Here is a 20,050-nt window from a genome sequence, read left to right as displayed (position 1 = left end):
TCTGAAATTCGTATCAACTTTTTTCTTTAACAAACCGTGTGTATCCGTACGTACCTTAAACGAAACAACAATGGTAAAGTAACGAGTGCAGCTGTGCGACGGTTCAGTAGTAAAATCAATCGATAGTTATTCGTTGATCTAACTTTGATTCGTGTGATAGATGATTCGCGATGCGCATTAGAAACCATTAAATCGTTTATTACGAGATACTAAACTATACAATCAATTATGTAATGTAACGTCAAAAAAGAATAAATCAATAAATACAAGTTTATATGTATAAATAAATAATTATAAGGTTTTATGTGCAAATCGACGATCGAAGAATTCGATAAAATTTCGAACGTTTCGTTTAGGATCAATTCGGACATTTGCTGCGGGCCCCTGTTTAAAATTGTGCGAAGCTAAATAAATCAGTCATAAATTTTAAAAGTACTTATTATGGATGAAGCCCTGTAAAATTTACGACCTTTTCTGAATTGTTGCATGGATATAACTAGGTTGTCAGTCAAAGAGGGCAAACCTTATCTTAAGATAAATTTCATCATATTATGTACTTTAAAGGAATTTTAGATTTCTGAAAATAGGAAGCACACAACGAAAATCTTTTATGGCAATTAAAAAGAAAAACACTGTTATAAAAATTTGTCACTCTAATTAAAAGTTCGTGTACGGAGTTCGATAATTTGTCAGAAGTATAGATTTTGACAGAGATAACTCTAGCGAAAGGGTTAAAGCGCAGGTTCCAGGAAGACTCGCACCGTCCCTGATTTCGTGGTTAGCGCGAGTACGGCGCGTAAGGGCCCAAAATAAGACGCCCCTGGTGCAGGTTGAGTAATACGTCCCTGCAGAACGGAGCCCGCGAGGGCTGGTGGGAAAAAGAGAGGTGGGCTGACGAACAGTGGAGCGACGAGGATAGAACGAGCGAGAGAGGAACGCGAGGGCCGAGGCACACCATCGAGTATCAACCAGCTGGTTGGCAAGGCAGCCGCGAGCAGTCGCCAGTGTGACGCGGTACCCCGCGAGGGCTTTCGTCGTTTGTTCCGTTCGTCTAATACGTGTGTCTATATGTCCGTCATCTCCCTTCCGCTTAAACCTATCGTGGTCGTGCGTACGTTCATTCGTTCGTCCGGTCCGTGTGTGGTGAGTCTCTCTTCGCTAGCTTTCAACGACGACACTTGCCACCGGTCGGGACTATCGTCTCTGTGTCAAAGTACATCTCTGTCTCGCTCTGCCTCGCTCTCTCTCTCTTCGTTTCTCTTGGCGTGCCCGACCGAAAAGACAAGATGGCTGCCGACTCAGGAATGGAGACGTGTCCCTCCCCGGAGATCGCAGACTCCAGGAAGCGGCCGCTCGATTGTGACGCGGAAAATGGCGCGACGAAGAGGTCTCATTACGGATCAGGTATTTTAATCGCGCGTTGTCAATCATTTTATCCATCACCGCGACGAAACATTCCTCTGCGTACCTTCATACCGATCTTCCTATACACGTATGAACGATAAAATACGCGCACGATAATTCTCTCTCTTTCTCTTTGCCCTCGCTCTTTTTTTCATCTTTCTCTGTTCCTTGCCTCCGATACCTATTCTTTTACTGTCAGGGTGCGTTCAGGCTGAGCGAGCGAATGCTCATTCTTCCCCCACTTCTACAAAATTTGAGCGCAAACGAGCATTCGTCCGAAGCTCGACGATTGCTCGCCCGAATGGATCCTCGATGTGAACAAATGTTTTAACAATAATGTTTGCTCATCGAATCAATTTGATTTGATGCAATTCAATTCAATGCAATTTGACTCGACTTAATTCAATTCCACGTGATTCAATTCGACGTGATTCGCTTCCACGTGATTCAATCAAATGCGTTTCAATTCTTCACGATTCAATTTGGCGTAATACAATTATACGTGATTTGGTTCAGCACGACTCAATTCTACGCAATTCGGTCCGACCCGATTTCAACTCTGCTGTACCGAACATTCAGGCCTCCGGTTTAATATCCACAAAATATTCGCTTACGTTCATCAGTTTAGTAGTACCAGACAGTTTGCTGGATAGTTGATTATGCTAGCATAATGGAGCGCGAACGAATGTTCGTGCTCGTTTAGTCTGAACGCACCCGCACGCGCCTTTGACAATGTTGTCGCTGGTGCTGCTGTTGACACAGCGATCACTCGCTCGGCCGTTCCCTTTCGTTTCCCACTTCGAAGTCTGGCGAACGTGTACACGAAGGCGAGAATGCGAACACGGTGCACCGCACAGCGGTTCGCGCATCCTCTCGTGCCACGTCTCCTTCTCTTTTTCGTTTCTCCATTTTTTCCAAATCTGTTTGCTATCTTCGTAAACGCGAGCTAGAACGTGACACCTGTAACGGTGTTTTTCACGGTTGACGTTCGTTTCGTTACCGTCAACGTCATCACTGTCATCGTTTTCGTCTTCGTTGATTCCCTCCCCCTCTCTGATTCGTTCCTAGTCATCGTCAACATTATCCCTTTTTCCCTCGAATTAGTCCGTTTTTCCTCGCTGTCATCACCGTGGTCGTCATTGACATCGTCGTCATCGTCGTCGTTGTTCCTGCGTGGGCGGCCGTGCCTGTGAAACGTTGTTAATGGAGAATTGCTGCTGCGGTGGCTGTCGATCACGCTCCGTGACTCTGCAACTTCGTCTCTGTCGCGGTTGTTTCATTGGACGCGCGACCGCTAGCTTTACGACGGAAACGTTAGAAGTGGTTCTACGTGAAGTTTCGTCCGTACGCATATTGTTGTGCACGTTCCTCGGGCGCATTACCGTAGTGCAGTGCCGTTGTCGCGAAAGCGCCTTAACGAGGAACGTGCTGTTATTCGTTCAGTGGCAGTCACTAGGATGTGGCGTATCGGTGAGTTGTCAGGCACACCGTTCCGCTGCCGAGGTTGCGGGTCAAGGTCGATACGAAGCAAGCGAGCGAGCGCACAGGGCTTCCATCTGTCAAACAGCTGTTTGCCTTCGACGCATCGAAACTTTGTGTCATTCCGCGTTACGTTTCCTTGTTCGATGATTACGCGATAACATTTTTCCTCGAGCGGCGTTTTCGTCGATGCACATTGGACCTTCTCGCGTGTGTGTACTCGAGTACTGTTAATGATTTCCTATTCCCCCAAATCGATGTCCAATCAAAAATCAAAAGTTTCGTCGAAGCAACATGATATTTAACAAAAAGTATTGCAAAATCGTTCAACAGCTATCTTGAATGTTAAAGTTCAACAGCAGTGGTTTAATTTATGCACCGGTATATTTATAAGCAGCGTTTTGATTAGAAAGAAATATTAAATGTTATCGTGCAAGTGTGTTTTATTAAATTTTCTGTATTTATAAAGGATGAGTCATTTAACTGTTCAAGTCATGATTTTTTTTTCTGCAGTTGCATCAGTCGGAGCTAATTGCCGCTGTGGTACTAAGGCAAATAAAGAATGTTAAATGTATCGAATGTTAATTGTAGATTCTTCATTCGAAACATTTTTTTTATATAAATAATTTTGAAGATATTTGAGGGGATTAATGGAATTTAAATGGCTCACTCTATATTACCTATTTTATATTTTTATAATTTTGTTTTTATCAATTATATACTTTTCTTAATAATTGTTTTATTATATTCACACATCGACTGCTAAAAATGTTGTCAAGTAGTAGTTCTATTTTGAACAAATTTTAGTTTGATTAAGTAAGTTCCAAAAATTTCTAATACTATATGTAACAGGTTCCTATTGGGATTTGGGTAATGTAGATGGCAGTCAATGTGTTAGTATATAAACAAAAGTTTTATTTGCCAATAACTTATATCGGAGCTTAGCACAATTTCATTTTTTATAAAATTGAAATAATAACATTTCATGATTGTTCATATTTAATAGGAGGAGATGGAACATATCACCTCAAAGTATTGGTCCCTGGCGTTGCTGCAGGAGCTATTATCGGAAAAGGTGGAGACACAATTGCTCAGCTGCAAAAGGATACAGGAGCTAAAGTCAAAATATCCAAATCGCATGACTTCTATCCAGGTACAGTAGGAACATTTTCATGTGTCGTACTTGACATTATAGTAGCTGTTTGGTTTACAGGAACAACAGAAAGGGTATGCTTAATAACGGGTAGTTTAGAAGCTATAATGGCAGTTATGGATTTTATTATGGATAAAATACGTGAAAAACCAGATCTCACGTTGAAGACAACTGTTGACTCTGAATCAGGAAAAACCACGGCAGAGAGGGATAAACAGGTAAACCTTTTGTATATGTATACTTTACATATTTTAATGATAACAGATCATTTTCATTTATCTTCTGATAAAAATCTGTAATATTATTTTCATTGGTCGTTGTCAACCTTGATCTAATTATCAGGCTTCAGTCATTTATTATACTAATGAATAAACAGAAATGTTTGTGTTATTGTTAAATGTATGCGTACATCTATGTCTGTTAAACATTTTTCATTTACATAAAATGACGAATGCAATGTTTTAGGTAAAAATTTTGGTACCTAATAGCACTGCAGGGATGATAATAGGTAAAGCTGGAAACTATATTAAACAAATTAAAGAAGAATCTGGCTCGTACGTTCAAATAAGTCAAAAGGCAAAAGATGTATCTTTACAAGAACGATGTATAACAGTAATTGGGGAAAAAGAGAACAATCGTAATGCATTAATGATGATATTAGCAAAAGTGGCAGACGATCCACAAAGTGGCATATGCCCCAATGTTAGTTACGCGGATGTAAGTGGTCCTGTAGCTAATTACAACCCCACAGGCAGTCCTTATGCTCAAGCGCCTACAAGTACACCCACGTATACTTCTACAGCTGGCATTAATACAGGTATGGTCTTGGTAATTTGAACAAAATAACTATTGTGAAGTAACGCGTAAACGACGATTATGTCACCGCATAAACACTCGTTAACATCATATGTATTTGTTCACAGTGAGCCTTTTGAACGGTGCTGGTCTTAGTTTGAACTTGAACTTGGGAGCTGCAATAACGGCGGGTACAGCACCAGTGACGACGCAATTATTGGAGCACATAAAGTTAAATCTACGAACAGCGGGTTTCTCAGAACCTGCTGCTACCGAAATTTTATCAGCTATTGCTACTCTCGCTAAGTATAATCTCCTTGGAATGGGTATTGGAATGCCATCCAGCATGAGTTACCTTGGGAATCCTATGGATAGTACCACAACCGCAAACGGTTCGAACAATAATGGCGGTGTATTTGGGCCAATTGGAACGGTTCCTGCCCTTGGATCTACGTCTCCTACACCACGTAATACACTCGATAGATACGAGGCGTTTGACCCGTTCAGACAAAACAACACAGCTGCCAGTGCTATTCATCTAAACAACAATTCGTTTGGCCTGGGTACTAACCAGTTATCACTTGTAAGTAAGAGCCCTACACAGGTAGACGTCAACAACAAGGAGACCAAGAAAGTAGACATAGAAATTGCAGAGGTTATAGTGGGAGCTATTCTGGGACCCGGTGGTCGTGCCCTCATTGAGATTCAGCACCTAAGTGGCGCCAACATACAAATCTCTAAGAAGGGCATGTTCGCTCCTGGTACCAGGAACCGCATAGTGACTATCACGGGTTATCCTAATGCGATCAACACTGCTCAATATTTAATTGAACAGAGGATTAGCGAAGAGGAAGCAAAACGAGCACGTCAAAATGCCCTCGCCAGTATGATCAATTGATTTCAAGTACAGCACTTTTGTTCATCCCCATTATTGAGCTCCGTTATTCATCTTTTCACATCTTGAGATGATGCTTACGGTAGCTCTCTCTTCCCTTCTTTAACAAAAAAAAGTAACTCGTCCACTACCACCTTACCACCCGTTGTCATCTGTCGCAACATCACTAATAGCGCTTGGCATTCTCACATCACTATTCATGCATCCATCATGGCTCGTCAACATTTATCTATCTTTTAAGATTATTATGATATATATAAATATTATATGTTAAATGATAACTACTACAATTGTTCTGTGATACACCACGTTACGGGGCTTTATCACAAATAACACACACGTACCACATCAGAGTCACATAATATATCTAGTTGTATGGTATAGGATATTGAAACATGGCATGATAAAAACTATATAATTACATTTAGAAACGAAATGGCACAATTTGGCCGCAATTGTTCTTGAAAGATCGAGATTGCAATGATACAATGGGTAATTGTTTCGTTTCATGAAATGAAATCTATTTTTTTTTCCCTTTTTTTTTATACATATAGGAGCATAATTTATCTATTAATACAAGGGAGAGATACTTTTAGTTACAAGGTCATACAGAACTCACAAATTGAATGACTTCGATCTGAGGAATTAGTACAGTGGCATATCTCGTTATGCGACTTTCATGCAGCGCTTGATTTCTAAAGTCCTGCCGTCTGAAAACTGAAATTTCTAAACTTGGAAGTTTGAAAGTTTCTAAATTCAAAATGTCTAAATTTCTATGCGCGCTATAATGACGAAGGACGCGTTATTAAAACGTGTGGAAAACTGTGAGAAGGTTGACGCGCTGTACGGATTATATAAATGGGAGCCATATAACGAGACTGGCACTGTACTTAAATGTGTATCTCGCAAACTAAATTACATTCGTTTTCACAAACTGATGTTTTGTGAATTATTGTATTGAACTGTTCCTTGAACTATGAAATGATTAGGCTAATTAAGCAATTTTACCCTTGCTTAACATACTATCTGAACGAGATTTTTAAGTACAGAGTGATACCTTGGCAAAACCAAAGATCTTACATATGTTAAACAGAAATGACTTGGCTGGAAGATAAATATACATACAAAGGGAGAGCTATTCTACATATAAACATATATTTATATATTTACAACAGCTGGCTGGTCCAGCTAAACGAGTAACATAATACCTTATTGCCAAGTTTTATTCTGAATCCCAAAGCCTTTATTTCTCAAAAATCTTCATCGAACTTCTAGCGTTAGATTAATGTACACAGAAATATATAAACATCGAGCCTCATTCTTTCTTCACATGTATATGCTCTTAGGAATGGAGAATTCATTATGCTAGGATGATAGAGTAAGAATCATTCGATTCATTAGAATGAAGATTCTCGAGTAATAGTTTCAGTACAGTTACAATACAATATCATAGATACACGTTAACACATTCGAATATTCGTCTAATTATTTTTAGTTTCAAGGTATATCAGTTGAATACAATTTCCATCAATGCAGTTTAACATTTCTTGACACTCGCATAGAATTATTTTCTTTTCTTTTCTTTTTTTTTTGTTGTCATTCCTTTTACAGAGTTAAAGCTGCATGTATAACAGTTCTTCTTATCGTATAGAAATATTTATATATTTATACACATGTATATTTTCAATAGTTTAATTGTCGAGCATCCTCAATGGAAATATTTTGTTCTCGTTAGTAAGTATTTCTTTTCTACGCAATGATTAAATTTGTGACGAAATGCATATAATTTGAGATTATACACGCATCGGATAGTTTAATCTTTGATAGAAATGCGTCCGTCAATAATTCAGCTATCGTGTCATACATCCTTGGGTTCTGTATGATACTGCTTTAATGTGGACTTCTATTTAAGGACAACCAAATCTTTGACAGATGTTTTTTAACTATCGCACCTTGACATTGAATCAAATCATTAGATAAGGAATGAATTTTAGCTAGGAAACATTGTTTCTGTTGATGATAATTGTCAATACGGATACAGCTTACATTTCATTGCTAGATAAGAAAGAAGATATATATATAGAGAGAGAGAGAGAGTGTGAGAAAGAAAGTAAGAAAGAGAACGAGAGAGAAAGAGAGAGAGAGAGAGAGAGCGAGCGAGCGAGAGAGAGAAAGATATTGTTAATAACAGACGTTTCAAATTATTGTTTTTTCTTTTTGTTTGTTTTTGGGGGAGGGGAGGGGGGTAGTAGGTATATAGGAAGGGTGATATAAAGGGATAGGTGGTAATCAATAATGGGTTTAGTTAAAGTATCTGAAAACGTTAGCTGTAGCGTGAAATGAAATATATAAGTGTACATGAGTACAATTCATAGCTGGAGGCGCTGGCTCACCGCTCTTTAAAGATAACTTGTATATTCATAAATATCGCATAACATGAAGTAATAATATATTACACGACAGAGAAAAGAAATAAAGAATATATATATATTATATATATAATATGTATACATGTATGTATATGTATAAAGATGCATATATATATACAAGATATATATATGTATTATAACATGAAAATTTTGAATTAGACTATAATTATCATTATTATTATTATTATTATTATTATTATTATTACTATTATTATTATTATTAAAAGAGAATTCATATTATCTAAAAAGAAATCTAAATGACATATGTATGTGCATATTTATATGTATATATGTGTATGCATATATGTATATACATTTATATATGTATGTATATATACATATATAAATATAATATATAAAGATATTAATATAAGTAATGAAATGATATTATATAAATATTGTTGACAACAAAAATATAATATATATATATTTGCGTCCGCGTACGTAGAACATGGTTTTATGTTTATCCATAAATTGTATGTGAAATATTGTCGATTAAACTTCACTGTGTTGCCCAGAACGAAGAAAACAAGGAATGATATCCATTCGAAAATCATGCAGACACGAATCTGAAGATCCAAACTAACCATTAGGTTGCTGTAGATAGTTATATTCTGAGAAACTTTCATATAGAGTATATATACATATATATATATGTATGTATATATATATATACAATACGGAGTTTTAGCATTAATTTAATTTATGAATCGCTTACGTTGCAATGGCGATGGCGCTATTGACTGCGTTAATCAAATGGCAGCATAATATTTCTTTACGTTGATCACGTACAGTTCTCATCATCACATTGGAGCTATCGTTTTTTTTGATGGTATTCTGAATTTTAATCCTGTTGCCGCTTTTTATTCTGTAATACCGTTTGTGATTAGCGTTTCTCGACTGCCGGTGGGCAGGTGTGTTTGCAAATGATTTTAATCATTTTCCAAAATGATTTGGATTATTTTTCTACAAGATGATTCCATGAGTAGTGTTGTTTTTATAACATGTTCATTCATTAATTTCTGATCGACGATACTAATGGAAAGTTTGGACAGTTATTTTTGCCTAGTTTTAAGCTATGTTTTGATCTAACATAATTGCTATTTTGCGATATTTTTATGTCATTAAGTCATCGCAAACTGTTGGTATTTACACGAATTACATTCTCCGTTATTTTCTCTGTTGAAGAACCATCCTATATAAAAAATGTTGGTGGACCGTTACGTAAGCATAGTCACCAAGCTTTAAACTTCAAATTGGTGTGGCCTAAATACCATGTTGTGATACTTTCGTGTTATCAAATCGTACTAGATATCTGATTTAATATATATTTTTTATTGAAATTATCACAAATTAGGCTCTTTAGGATAACACGCGACAATAGTTGAAATTAACTGCAAAATGGCTCACAAGTCAAAGAATTTGCAGGGTAGGAAGCAACATTACTTATGGAACAATCTGAACTCGCCAGAATTTCAATATGTTTCGTACTCGTTACAAATTACACCATTACATTTTTTAGTTTCCCTCTGTGTTGCTTCCCCGACAAGCAACAGCTTCATCTTTCGATCGCAAACGAACGAACACACTCGTTCCCATGTTTCTAATATTTCTTACTCCATTTAAAATCGATTTGATCTCAAATTCGAACGTTAAATTTTGTTACACCGACGAAACAAAGAAGGTGGATGCATCTTGCTTCTCTCCGGAGAATAAAATAAAGAAACAACTTGTAGGTAGCAGAAGATAATTATCATTAGGTTATTATACGGTTCTCTCAGTAAACACATTCCTTTAGTAGAACAGATTATATTGTTATAAGGCTAGCTGTGATGGAATTTTAAGGGTGGGAGGGATATATTATTCGTCAGCTGCCAGTACGTGAAAAATGCCACGATACGATGTTGTTGATAGTGTGTAAAATCATTAGAGTTTATTTGTTCAGGATGGTGTTGGAAAAATTGTTTGTTATTTGGTGAAACGATGCCAAGGAAGTGGGTCATCTTTACAGATGGCGGATGATGGTGTTACAGGTGCAATTCAGATTTTGTATGTTGGTTAGCGATATTTATAATGTTGGTTTTTACGCTGGAAAACGAGTGCTTGGAATTTTTATCCTTTCACTGCGAATTTCTACATCATCAAAATCAAATAGTTTGCAAAAGAATACAGATTTTTTTCAGAACATTACATTAGAAATTTAAAATGCTACAATAATAAAATGTTTGCAACAGGGCATAACACTATTTCGTCGTACAGTGAAAGGGTTAAAAATGTCCTCGCATCGACGGTATAGAAAAGCCATAGAGATCAGCCAGTCTAATATAAGTATTTCCTTTAGCGATTTATATGTACAATAAATAGTATTTTATAAATATCGTGAATATTGTGGGGGTAATGGTCATCGATATCCATTGTATACGTTAGAATTTATTTTTTAACACGTCGACTAATCACGCTAAGAGTTTAATGAAACAACGGAGGAAAAGAGACGAATTTGAACACCCCCGTCAACCCTTTCAGCTTTGACAGTGGATTCTCAAATGTGGCGACAATCTCAGGGATCGATCGCTTTTCTAACGAAGGTGTTAAAAAAATTAATTCTTAATATTCTTTAACGAGAAGCTTTAAAGTTCTTAAACTATTTTTCGAACTGTTACAAAATTGATCGTTGATATTTTTAACGCTTTCGTTGGTAAAGGATGAAATAAAGAAATGGGAGAAAATTTTTCTTTAATTAAATTATACCAACTAGAGAGAGGGATAGCGTGATGGTCAACGCGTTAAAAAGCGAATTGCAAGATACGAAATTCCATATAGAAATTCAGTTATACTGTTTATATGATAAAAGTTTGGACGAGATCGATTCTACAAGTCAGGATTGTTTCACTTGTATACTTTATGTCTATGTGCATGCTGTCTTTGATCAAGAGAAAGAATACAGGTCATTTTGATCTGTAATATAGAGAAAACGAAATTATGTGTATGCATTAAATTTGCAACTATTTCCATATTTTATTTTAAGTGGGTCAAAATAATCCTGCATCCGTTATGAGAAAAATGGGACAGACTATAGTCAGAGGAGGTTACTTTCTCTTAATTAAAGAAAGCCACTTTGATGATGGTACTACAAAAACTTTTTTGACGAATTAAAATTTTCATTTTTGAAATTGTACTTCGCGTAGATCAATCGATATATCAAAAGTTTAATAAACATATCAATTTGGCAATCTTGAAAAGTTTGGGACACTATTGATTCTTGAATATCGAACGTTTTCATATCTGTGATTCGTAATAATTGTACCATCATTTCACGATGCACAGTTCATAAGTTCCAATCGATTAGATTGTTGCTCGTCGTTTATCGAACAGAAAAAAGTACGCAAATACCTCTGGTGCAAAGTGGCAGGAACAGTATTGGTTGGCCAGTCTATTTGTTACCTACGAGTTGTTTAACAATCGAAACGACTAACACCGTGTTAGATTAATCGAAGCCGGCAGTCGTTACACGTTTAGACGAATTCTTATCTTCTATACAATGCTTTATTTTGTACAGTTTCTTCTTCATTGTTTCGTTGTTCCTTTCTCCGAGCGGGAAACGGTACACGAACACTTGTTCGACGCACGATAATCGTATCGTGTCGTGTCGTGGATAGTTGGTACACGAATTAATAAATCTAGATGTGTACGTAGTGTCTTAAAAAAAGTCTCTTATAAAAAGTCGTGTCACGTTACAGGTTCGACGTTTGAATTCAATTAATTCACGGAATGAGTGAAGAAAAGGTAGAAAGAAAGAAAAAAAAAGAAATTATTAACTCTTCGCACGTGGAGAACACATAATATAGTGTGTAGTTTGATCAGGGAACCGTAGGAATTGCATTGACTCGCTCGATTCTAATACGAACTATTGTTAAACAGTAACTATAAATAATTATTGAATTCGACACAATTGTCGCCACGCGGATATGTGGCTTTCCGTGTCACGTTAACTTGGCTGTGTGTGCTAGGCTACATTCGTAAATCATTGTTCCATCATCCATTCACCTCCACTCGCACAGACCTTCCCTGTTTCACCTGCGTTAGAATTCAAGCGAACAAAATGAAAAATGGGCGAGAAGTGTGCGACAGTACGTAAACTCCTAGTTACCAATCTTATTAACAACCTTCGTTTGCTACGTTTTTTCACTGGTGCAACATGCTGGAGACCCCTAAATTTCTTCGAAAGTTTCCTAGGTTTAACTCAGTGCTATGTACTAGCGTTAATATATTCTAGCAATGCGACCAAGGTCTCGTTTCATTGCTACACTTCTTGCACGTACTCTGGAACACTTCTTACCTCTTTTTTTCGGGCGGGATAAAATGAAGAAAAGGAAGGGTAAACGATAATATTTATCGTTGTGTGTAAAATAAATAGACGAACGTTTGGAGAGGAAAAGACAGGAAATATTTGATACCAGAAAGGAAGAGGGAAAACTTTTTCGCGCGACATTTAAATACACACTCCACCCAATCACTTTAGTGCCATATTGATATATCCCCATCAGCCACACTTGTTGACGTTTTGACGGTAGAAACGTGTTGTTAAAGATGTGTATATTTACTGCGATCGGGCAGGCTGTTTTGAATAATGTCAGAATACGTTTAATCTTTCGTTTACACGAGTATATATATACATATACATATATAAATATATTAAATCGTTGCGAAGTATTAATGAAATACATACATACATACATACATACAAAATACACTCACAGTTCTGTATGCTTGTTTAGTTCTTCTTGTTTTTCTTTTACAGTGTACAAATAATTTTACACCGTTGCTGAGGTCATTTTGTTAACACCTTATGGACAGATGCCTTTTATCGTCAATATATTTCGTTGGCTAAGGCCAACGAATTGTACATATGTACTGTTACGATTTAATCAAATAACTGACAAATAAGGAAACTGAAATTGTAGATAGCAATTTGAAACTTTCAGGTAAATTAATCTCTAGTACGAAGTCTTCTAACAGATTGAGGAAATAAGGGAACCTCTGATTCTTTAATTTAAATCCGTCTGTAAGGTGTTACACTAAATTACGATCATAAGATGTATACAGTCGCTTCTAAAGATTTCTGTATATCCCATCAAATTTAACAATTTTCTGTCATAAAATAATTACACCGAAATTTCTGATACGTTTCAAGTAAAAGAGGCCTACGAAGTTGTCGAAGAGACAAACCTCTCCTCATTACAACGAGGACTTTTCAAATAATCCACCTACGTTAATCCGTTAATAATTTTTCTAGGATATACAAAGAGTAAGGAGCGATTGTATACACGGTTGATCGTAAATCTCCACAGCTGAACCTACCGTTTGATGTATATACCACGCGTATGTACAAGGACACTGTATTCTGTATAAAAAAGGGAAATGTTATTGTTTCTTAAACGAAGAACAATGCGTTTCGTTCTTGAATCGTTCCAGAAAAGAAGGAGAACGTGGTCACGCTTCTTCATTTCGTTTCAAACGATCGAAAGGTTTTTACAGAGCTGCATAATTGCTTCTTCCTTCTATTTTTTTCTTTCGATTCACGGCTTTCGAAGCATTATTTCTAAAAGGAACGTTGCATTTGAGACGCTTTAAGAATTGTTATATTCTTGAGAAGATTCCTTTACTGCCACTTTTGCAATCGTTCGCTAATAATCAAACGTGTTTTAATGAATATAGTGAAATTTACCATAGTCGAAGGAAATAACAAAACACACAAAAAAAGAAGCTACATTGGTATAGAGGTGTAATGTTACGTTAAGGAGTATTAAATATTATATATATAAATATATATATAATATATATATTTAAGAGATACGATACGATAGTTATGAAGGGAAAAACAGGATGAAGAAGTAATAATAATAAGAATAATAATAATAATCGATTGCGTTAAAAATTGATCGACAATAGAGCAGAATTCTTAAAACGTAGAAACAAGCTTGTCTCAGAAACAGAATGGGAAAAGAAGATTAATCTTAATCTGTTTTCTGTTAACTGGGGAAATATTTCGTTATTCGACAGCGATTCACGTACTTGTTCGCATCGAATTGATACTTCTGTAACATAATTATATTTTATTGGTGCTCAACGCGAATCAATCTATAATGACAAATTGTAAATGTTCAATTTACTGTAAGTTCCACGATAAATGTCGTCGATTCTAGCGTTTGAAAGTATGCGAACAGATACGTGAGTCATTGTTAAAAAAAACAATGCTTCGAAGTTATTTTGAAAAAATTAACCTTGCCGCTCCCACCGTTTTCTAGAATTGAAAGTAGACTTCGTTTTATCTCGATCGTCAATGAGTCATTGAAATGAGGCAATCTGTTATATTCTTCGTTTAATCGTTATCACGGTTCTAACATTTTGTACCTTCGATTAATGGCAGATCAGAGGCGTTTGGAAGATTACGTTTAAAGTCGGAAGAGGTTCAAGTGCAATATTAACCATTGCCTCCTCTCTGCATCCGCCATTTTCTCCAATAGGAAGAAATGAAATTTTTGTTGAAAAACCCAGTTAACAGGTTAAACACCGATCTTTTATCCTTCGAACGTTTCCACTATAGACACCTTCGTGTTCTACACGAAATTTTCGATTTACTGTGCACGTTGCCGTTTTGTATACAATCATGTTCGAATTCCTCGGATTACACTTGAAAATCACGCGTCGTTCGACTGTTTTTGGTTCCACTTTCGTCGAAGCTTCGTTTTTCTTTCTTTTTCACCGATTTAACGATTTCACGATACACATACCCTTAAAAGAGCGGAATATATACAAAGAAAGAAGAAGATAAAAAAACACGTGGCTGTAAATATTTTATATAAGAAAGAAAGATGACGATGAAATATATATAATGAAAGAGAGAGATCTATCTATTGTAGAGATACGCGTGGAATTAAACGAAAACAAAAAAGAGGCTTTTATTTTTGTCTATAAAAAAAATGAAGTAAAAAAATACAAGGCGAAGAACGAATAATAGAGGGACGAGAGAACGACAAATGATATTGGGTGGCGAACTTCGATGAAATATCCTGACTTTTTTAGCCGATTCTAGGGGAAAGAGCATATTTATAGGGTTATTTACCGATCGAGTATTAAACTGGCACCTGTGTCTTCTGCGAAACGCGAATTTCCAATCTATCGTCGTGAAATCGAATTAACGCTCCGTCAGAAAAAATAGAAAACGTTATTCTGATTAAAGAAAAAGCGAAACGAGCCTCGTTTGGTGTATTCGAAATAGCAATGCATACCGAAGTCTTCTGGTAAAAATCGAAAACACAGAAAATTCTTCTTTTTCTCGTCGCGGACAAACATGAAATAGTTTATCGTAAAATATTACAGCGGTGTCTCGCTATATGGCCCTCAGCGACTCAACAAGATCGTAAAACGGCGCATATAAGTGGAATCTTCTACACCGTTTAATTAATAAAATCTAAGTTTAAATTTATAAATTTCAATTCGGAAGCTCGAAAATGATATCAGCCTCGGAAGAGCGGTCCATATAGCGAGATGACGCTATATTAAAAAGGAAAAAGAGCAGAGCAAAGGGAAATCGTAATCATGAAAGAAAAAGGGTATATTTAAAACGGCTTAGAGCATTCGTTTAACGTGTAAAAGTAAGACAGAGGGTTGTACAAAAAAAAAACGTGTGTATCGTAATGTTATTTCATTGGAAGTGAGAATTTAGAGTTAGACTGTTGATACACGGTATATTATTTTGGCTAAGCGTATATGTATAGAGAAGATTTTAAAGAAAAAAAAATGAAAAAAAAGAAGGGAGGGATAAGAAAAACATAATACGAGAACGTGTACGTGTAGGTAAAGCTAGGGTGAGGTCGTTAATTGTTGAGATAAGAAGTAGCGCATAGCAGCTCGGGGATTTAACGAACAGAAAGGGTTACGACGAGGATGACGATGAAGAAATTAAAAAGAAAAGAAAAAAAAAACAAAAAGAAAACACTATTAAGTACCTTGTTGAGTATAAGTAGATTAATGATCGCTAAGTCGCGAAGAAATAAAAATATATATATATATATAGTGCCCACTTTCGAGGTGTGCACGTGTGCACACTCATGTTCATGAATCATTCGACTCTTCATTCTGTACACACACGCGTGCGCATACGCAATACACAAATTTTCATTCGAAACGTAAATACGCATCTCTAAAGAAACGTGCGTTATATGACACTTGTGTAACGCGAATTGTTGCATGCCTATACACGCAAAGAAATGACACGATACCAACAAAAAATAAATAATAATAATAATAAAATATAGACGTTTAGAGGGTTGTTTCGAACACGAAACGCAGTGCCGCGCGTTTGTGCTTCACCTTCGATTCAAAAGGATCGCGTCCGAATGATACCCGCACGAGGTTATGTTTAGACGAGACAAATAGCGTTATTATTATTATTATTATCATCTTCCACAAATATATTTCGAGTTTCGAATAGCAGCTGGCTGCGAGAGAAAAGGTACCAATAGAGAGGATTCGTTCGTCACTGATCACGATGGAACCACGATTCAAGTATTGTACCTTACATTCCTTTGGCTATAAAAAAGAATAAATAAGCGAAGAGGCACGACGACCGTGTGATAGAAGGATTTAAAAAAAAAAAACGAACAGAAACGAAAGGGAAAGGAAATAGGGAAAAATGCTCCCTTCTATTCAATTGTGTGCCACTTAAAGTTAACGAAACGAAGAAAAAGATAATAGAGAATTTATTTGTTCGCGACTCGCGTTTAACGTCGGTCGATCCTTCGTTTTCTTTTCTTCCGTTGATCGTTTCCTTCCTTCTCGTTTGTTCGTTTTTTTCGTCAGGATATATATACATATATACATTGAGAAACGGTGCATCAAGAACAGTAAGCGAAATTGTATTTTTTAAAATATATATATATCTATATGTGTATATATATGTATTCCGAGGTTTCACCTCCCGAGAAGAAGGGTATTGCGATTCAGCTTCGAACGTACACAAGGAATTTTAGATTTAATTGATACTATTGTTGTGCGCTAAGTTTGACGCCCGGGGAATAGATCATATTCTTTCAAGACAAACATATGTGTGTGTATATATATAAATAAATACATACGTGTGTGTGTATATATATATATATGTGCACATATACAACCTATAGACGAGTAAAACTCTCTTTCAGCGAATAAGAAACAAAAATAAAAAACTATATAGGGTTGTTAATAATTAAGAATCTGAAGCCATGTATAGTCCTGTCAAGCGAAATCGGAGTTCTCAAATGCGCATGCGCGGCCAGAGATCGAGGGTATAAATATTGGGTCTTTCCCCGTCATTTTTTATTCTCTCTTCGAACCCCGCGCTGTAAGATGCGTTTGTTCGTTTCAAATGAACTACATTTGCCAGATTGACGTTCTATAATTTTCAGTTGTATCTGCGACAATCTTTGTCCTCGCCATTTAATTCCACACCACATCACAAGGATTCGCTTTTGATCTTCGTCCTTGCTTGGCAAGACTATACGATACTGAAAGGGATGCACGTCGTTCTTTCATCGAAAGAATAAACCGAAAAAAGGAAAATTGTCGCGTGTCAGGGCAGAGGAAAAAATACTATTGAAACGCTCGTTCGTCCCTTTATGTTTTCACGACTTCCTTCGGCAAACGAACGATAATTAGATTGTATCAAGTGCTCGAAAAGCTGCGTGAACTTTTTCTAGGAATGATTCTCGATCGTCGTCAATAATACAGCGGAGTCTCGATATATGGTGTTAAATAGGACTGTAAGAGCGGCAAGAAAAATTTTAGAACGTCATCCGTCTTTGCCATATAACGAGACTACGCTGCATACAGTTTCTAACCCGTGAAAAGTGTACCTTTACAGAAAAATTAAACAATTGTTGATTGAATCGACAGAGAACAAAAGTTGAGTACTCCGTCGATCGCGAATGAGACTTCTAACCTGTACATCGTATCTGATCACTGTCTTCGAAAGTGAGAAAATAAGGGGGGTATATGTAATTGTATTCGATCAGGCGAATCGTTCGACGCGAAATTCCCGAACAAAACGAATCACAAATATTAGTGGGATCTAAGTGTGATACTCGAGATGGTACAGATCAGTAAAGCGCGACGATAAGCGAGCATGCATCACAAACGGCTTGTGCAAGCCTGCTAAACACACACATACATACATACACACACCCATAAACACATAAAAAGAAGTCTCTGTTAATCGAGAACGCGATACGACGAAACGATACGTTCTTTTCTTCTTTTTTTATTCGATAATTTTGCTGGTTAAAATGTTGGTTGGGTTTATATGCCCACAATCGTGACCTGTTGGACACCGCTACATTGTTATCGATGAAGTATATATTATATATATACGTACACACGATTAGTTCACAGCATTTTTGAATTTTACTCTAAATAATTACTTTACACGCTCTAACCACATTTATTTGCATCCATGAATTGTTATTCTTTCATCATCAGAGAGTTATTCCATTCAATGTTAAATAATTATAAATAATTAAACATAATATATTAACTATTTTCACTCATGAGAAAGCATCGTTACCTGTATGACAAGTGACCATAAGAGCATAATAAACAATCGCTCATTAAATGCATTCTGTTGTTCTTCATTTCATGACCTGGCCACCGAGCGTCCATCCATCTGCTCCATCGATCCATCCATTTTGTCCATTCAGTTGTCGCTGTATGATCGTCATACGCATTCTTCTTTCTTTCTCTCATTTCGTCAACTTTCTCTGAGTTTCACGGAATTCTTTTTCTTCTTTTTTTCTTAACCCCTTGCCTTCTGACATCAAATCACGTTCATAGTGTACATCGGTAGTCTCCTAGCGCAGTGATGGCCAACACCACTTATAGATACTGAATTTCTCAATTTCGACGTTTCCAAACTCCCGCAATCTCCACTTTTCAAGTTCCCGATTTACCTGATTCAACGTTTCGACTTGTCCATCACTGTACTAGCGGTACAAATTAACCTTTAAGTAGAGTCTGGTCGGTCGTGACCCAGACCTCTGAAACATTGGGAAAGTAACGTTTACATGAATAGAAATTAAACAGAATTTAATATCGAACACCCGGTTTAACCGTCCAAGGGCTAAATACACTGTTGTAAATGCATGAACATTCGCGATCTAGCGATAACTAGAATTTGTAAGGCAAGGGGTTGTAAACGGATGTGCACCATGAAAACTGCGAATTCTCGTGACAAAAGAAATCGAAAGATCTTTTATCCGTTTGCAAAATGAAACTCTGCTTCCAAGGTGCAGTTAATCAGCTGTTCGTCAGTCGCCATCTTGGAGGCAGATCGCGAAGACATTTCGATTTGCTTTTTTCTTGGAGAATCTTAAGTATTCGTGGTGTACGTTTTCAGATAGCCTGTATAAGTCTCCATCGTGCATGGAGCACCTATATTCTCTTTTTCTTCCTCTTTTCACTTTCTATCCAGATAATATCCAATTGATCCTGAACAACTTTGTAATTTTGTCGAAATTGGAAAGGTTAAACTCTCTTAAAGAGATCAATCCAACCTTTCGAATTTTGATAGAAAGACTCGCGCGACACGATAAAGTACCCTGACATGACGATAGCATGTGTACCTGTAAAATACCTCGATCGATGATGTTGTATATAGAACTTAGGTCGTTCCATTAGTTTGTAAGTTTTAACGTATAATATATATGTGCGAGAAGACAAGTAAAAGGAAAGGAGAAAAATGTGTTTGTATGCGATATAAAAGTGACGAGGATCCTCTCGTTTATCTCGTCTGATGAAATCGTGCATTAAACGTTTCGAAGCACCGTCGATAAAAGAAAAGGAGCGTAGAGGTACATCGGTTCA

The 20,050-nt window shown here is 36.7% G+C and overlaps 1 protein-coding gene across 3 annotated transcripts; it reads left to right on the top strand.

The window, feature by feature from the left end:
- The first annotated feature begins 660 nt into the window (after positions 1 to 660).
- pasilla (RNA-binding protein Nova-1-like protein passilla) lies at positions 661 to 18,807 on the top strand. Of its 3 annotated transcripts, XM_012294728.2 has the most exons (6): positions 664 to 1,404; positions 3,890 to 4,036; positions 4,097 to 4,254; positions 4,502 to 4,853; positions 4,960 to 5,414; positions 5,485 to 5,625. In XM_012294728.2, the coding sequence occupies exons 1-6, from the start codon at positions 1,287 to 1,289 to the stop codon at positions 5,491 to 5,493; spliced, it is 1,239 nt and encodes a 412-aa protein (XP_012150118.1). In that variant the 5' UTR covers positions 664 to 1,286; the 3' UTR covers positions 5,494 to 5,625. The 3 variants fall into 3 exon arrangements, with proteins under 3 accessions (XP_003707294.1, XP_012150118.1, XP_012150117.1); XM_003707246.3 differs by having other exon boundaries at positions 661 to 1,404; positions 4,960 to 18,807; XM_012294727.2 differs by lacking the exon at positions 664 to 1,404 and adding an exon at positions 2,053 to 2,874 and having other exon boundaries at positions 4,960 to 18,807.
- The last annotated feature ends 1,243 nt before the right edge of the window (positions 18,808 to 20,050 follow it).

Source organism: Megachile rotundata, chromosome 10 (assembly GCF_050947335.1).
Source record: "Megachile rotundata isolate GNS110a chromosome 10, iyMegRotu1, whole genome shotgun sequence".
Lineage (NCBI taxonomy): Eukaryota > Metazoa > Arthropoda > Insecta > Hymenoptera > Megachilidae > Megachile > Megachile rotundata.
Note: the sequence above shows the minus strand (reverse complement) of the source record. Positions and strands in the feature narration are given on the sequence as shown.

What these genes read in the sequence shown, in the direction of transcription:
- pasilla (XM_003707246.3), top strand. Translation starts at nt 1,287, where the DNA reads ATGGCTGCCGACTCAGGAATGGAGACGTGTCCCTCCCCGGAGATCGCA. An exon ending in ATCGCATGACTTCTATCCAG is followed by an intron (nt 4,037 to 4,096) that starts GTACAGTAGGAA and finishes TTTGGTTTACAG; the next exon opens with GAACAACAGAAAGGGTATGC. An exon ending in TACAGCTGGCATTAATACAG is followed by an intron (nt 4,854 to 4,959) that starts GTATGGTCTTGG and finishes ATTTGTTCACAG; the next exon opens with TGAGCCTTTTGAACGGTGCT.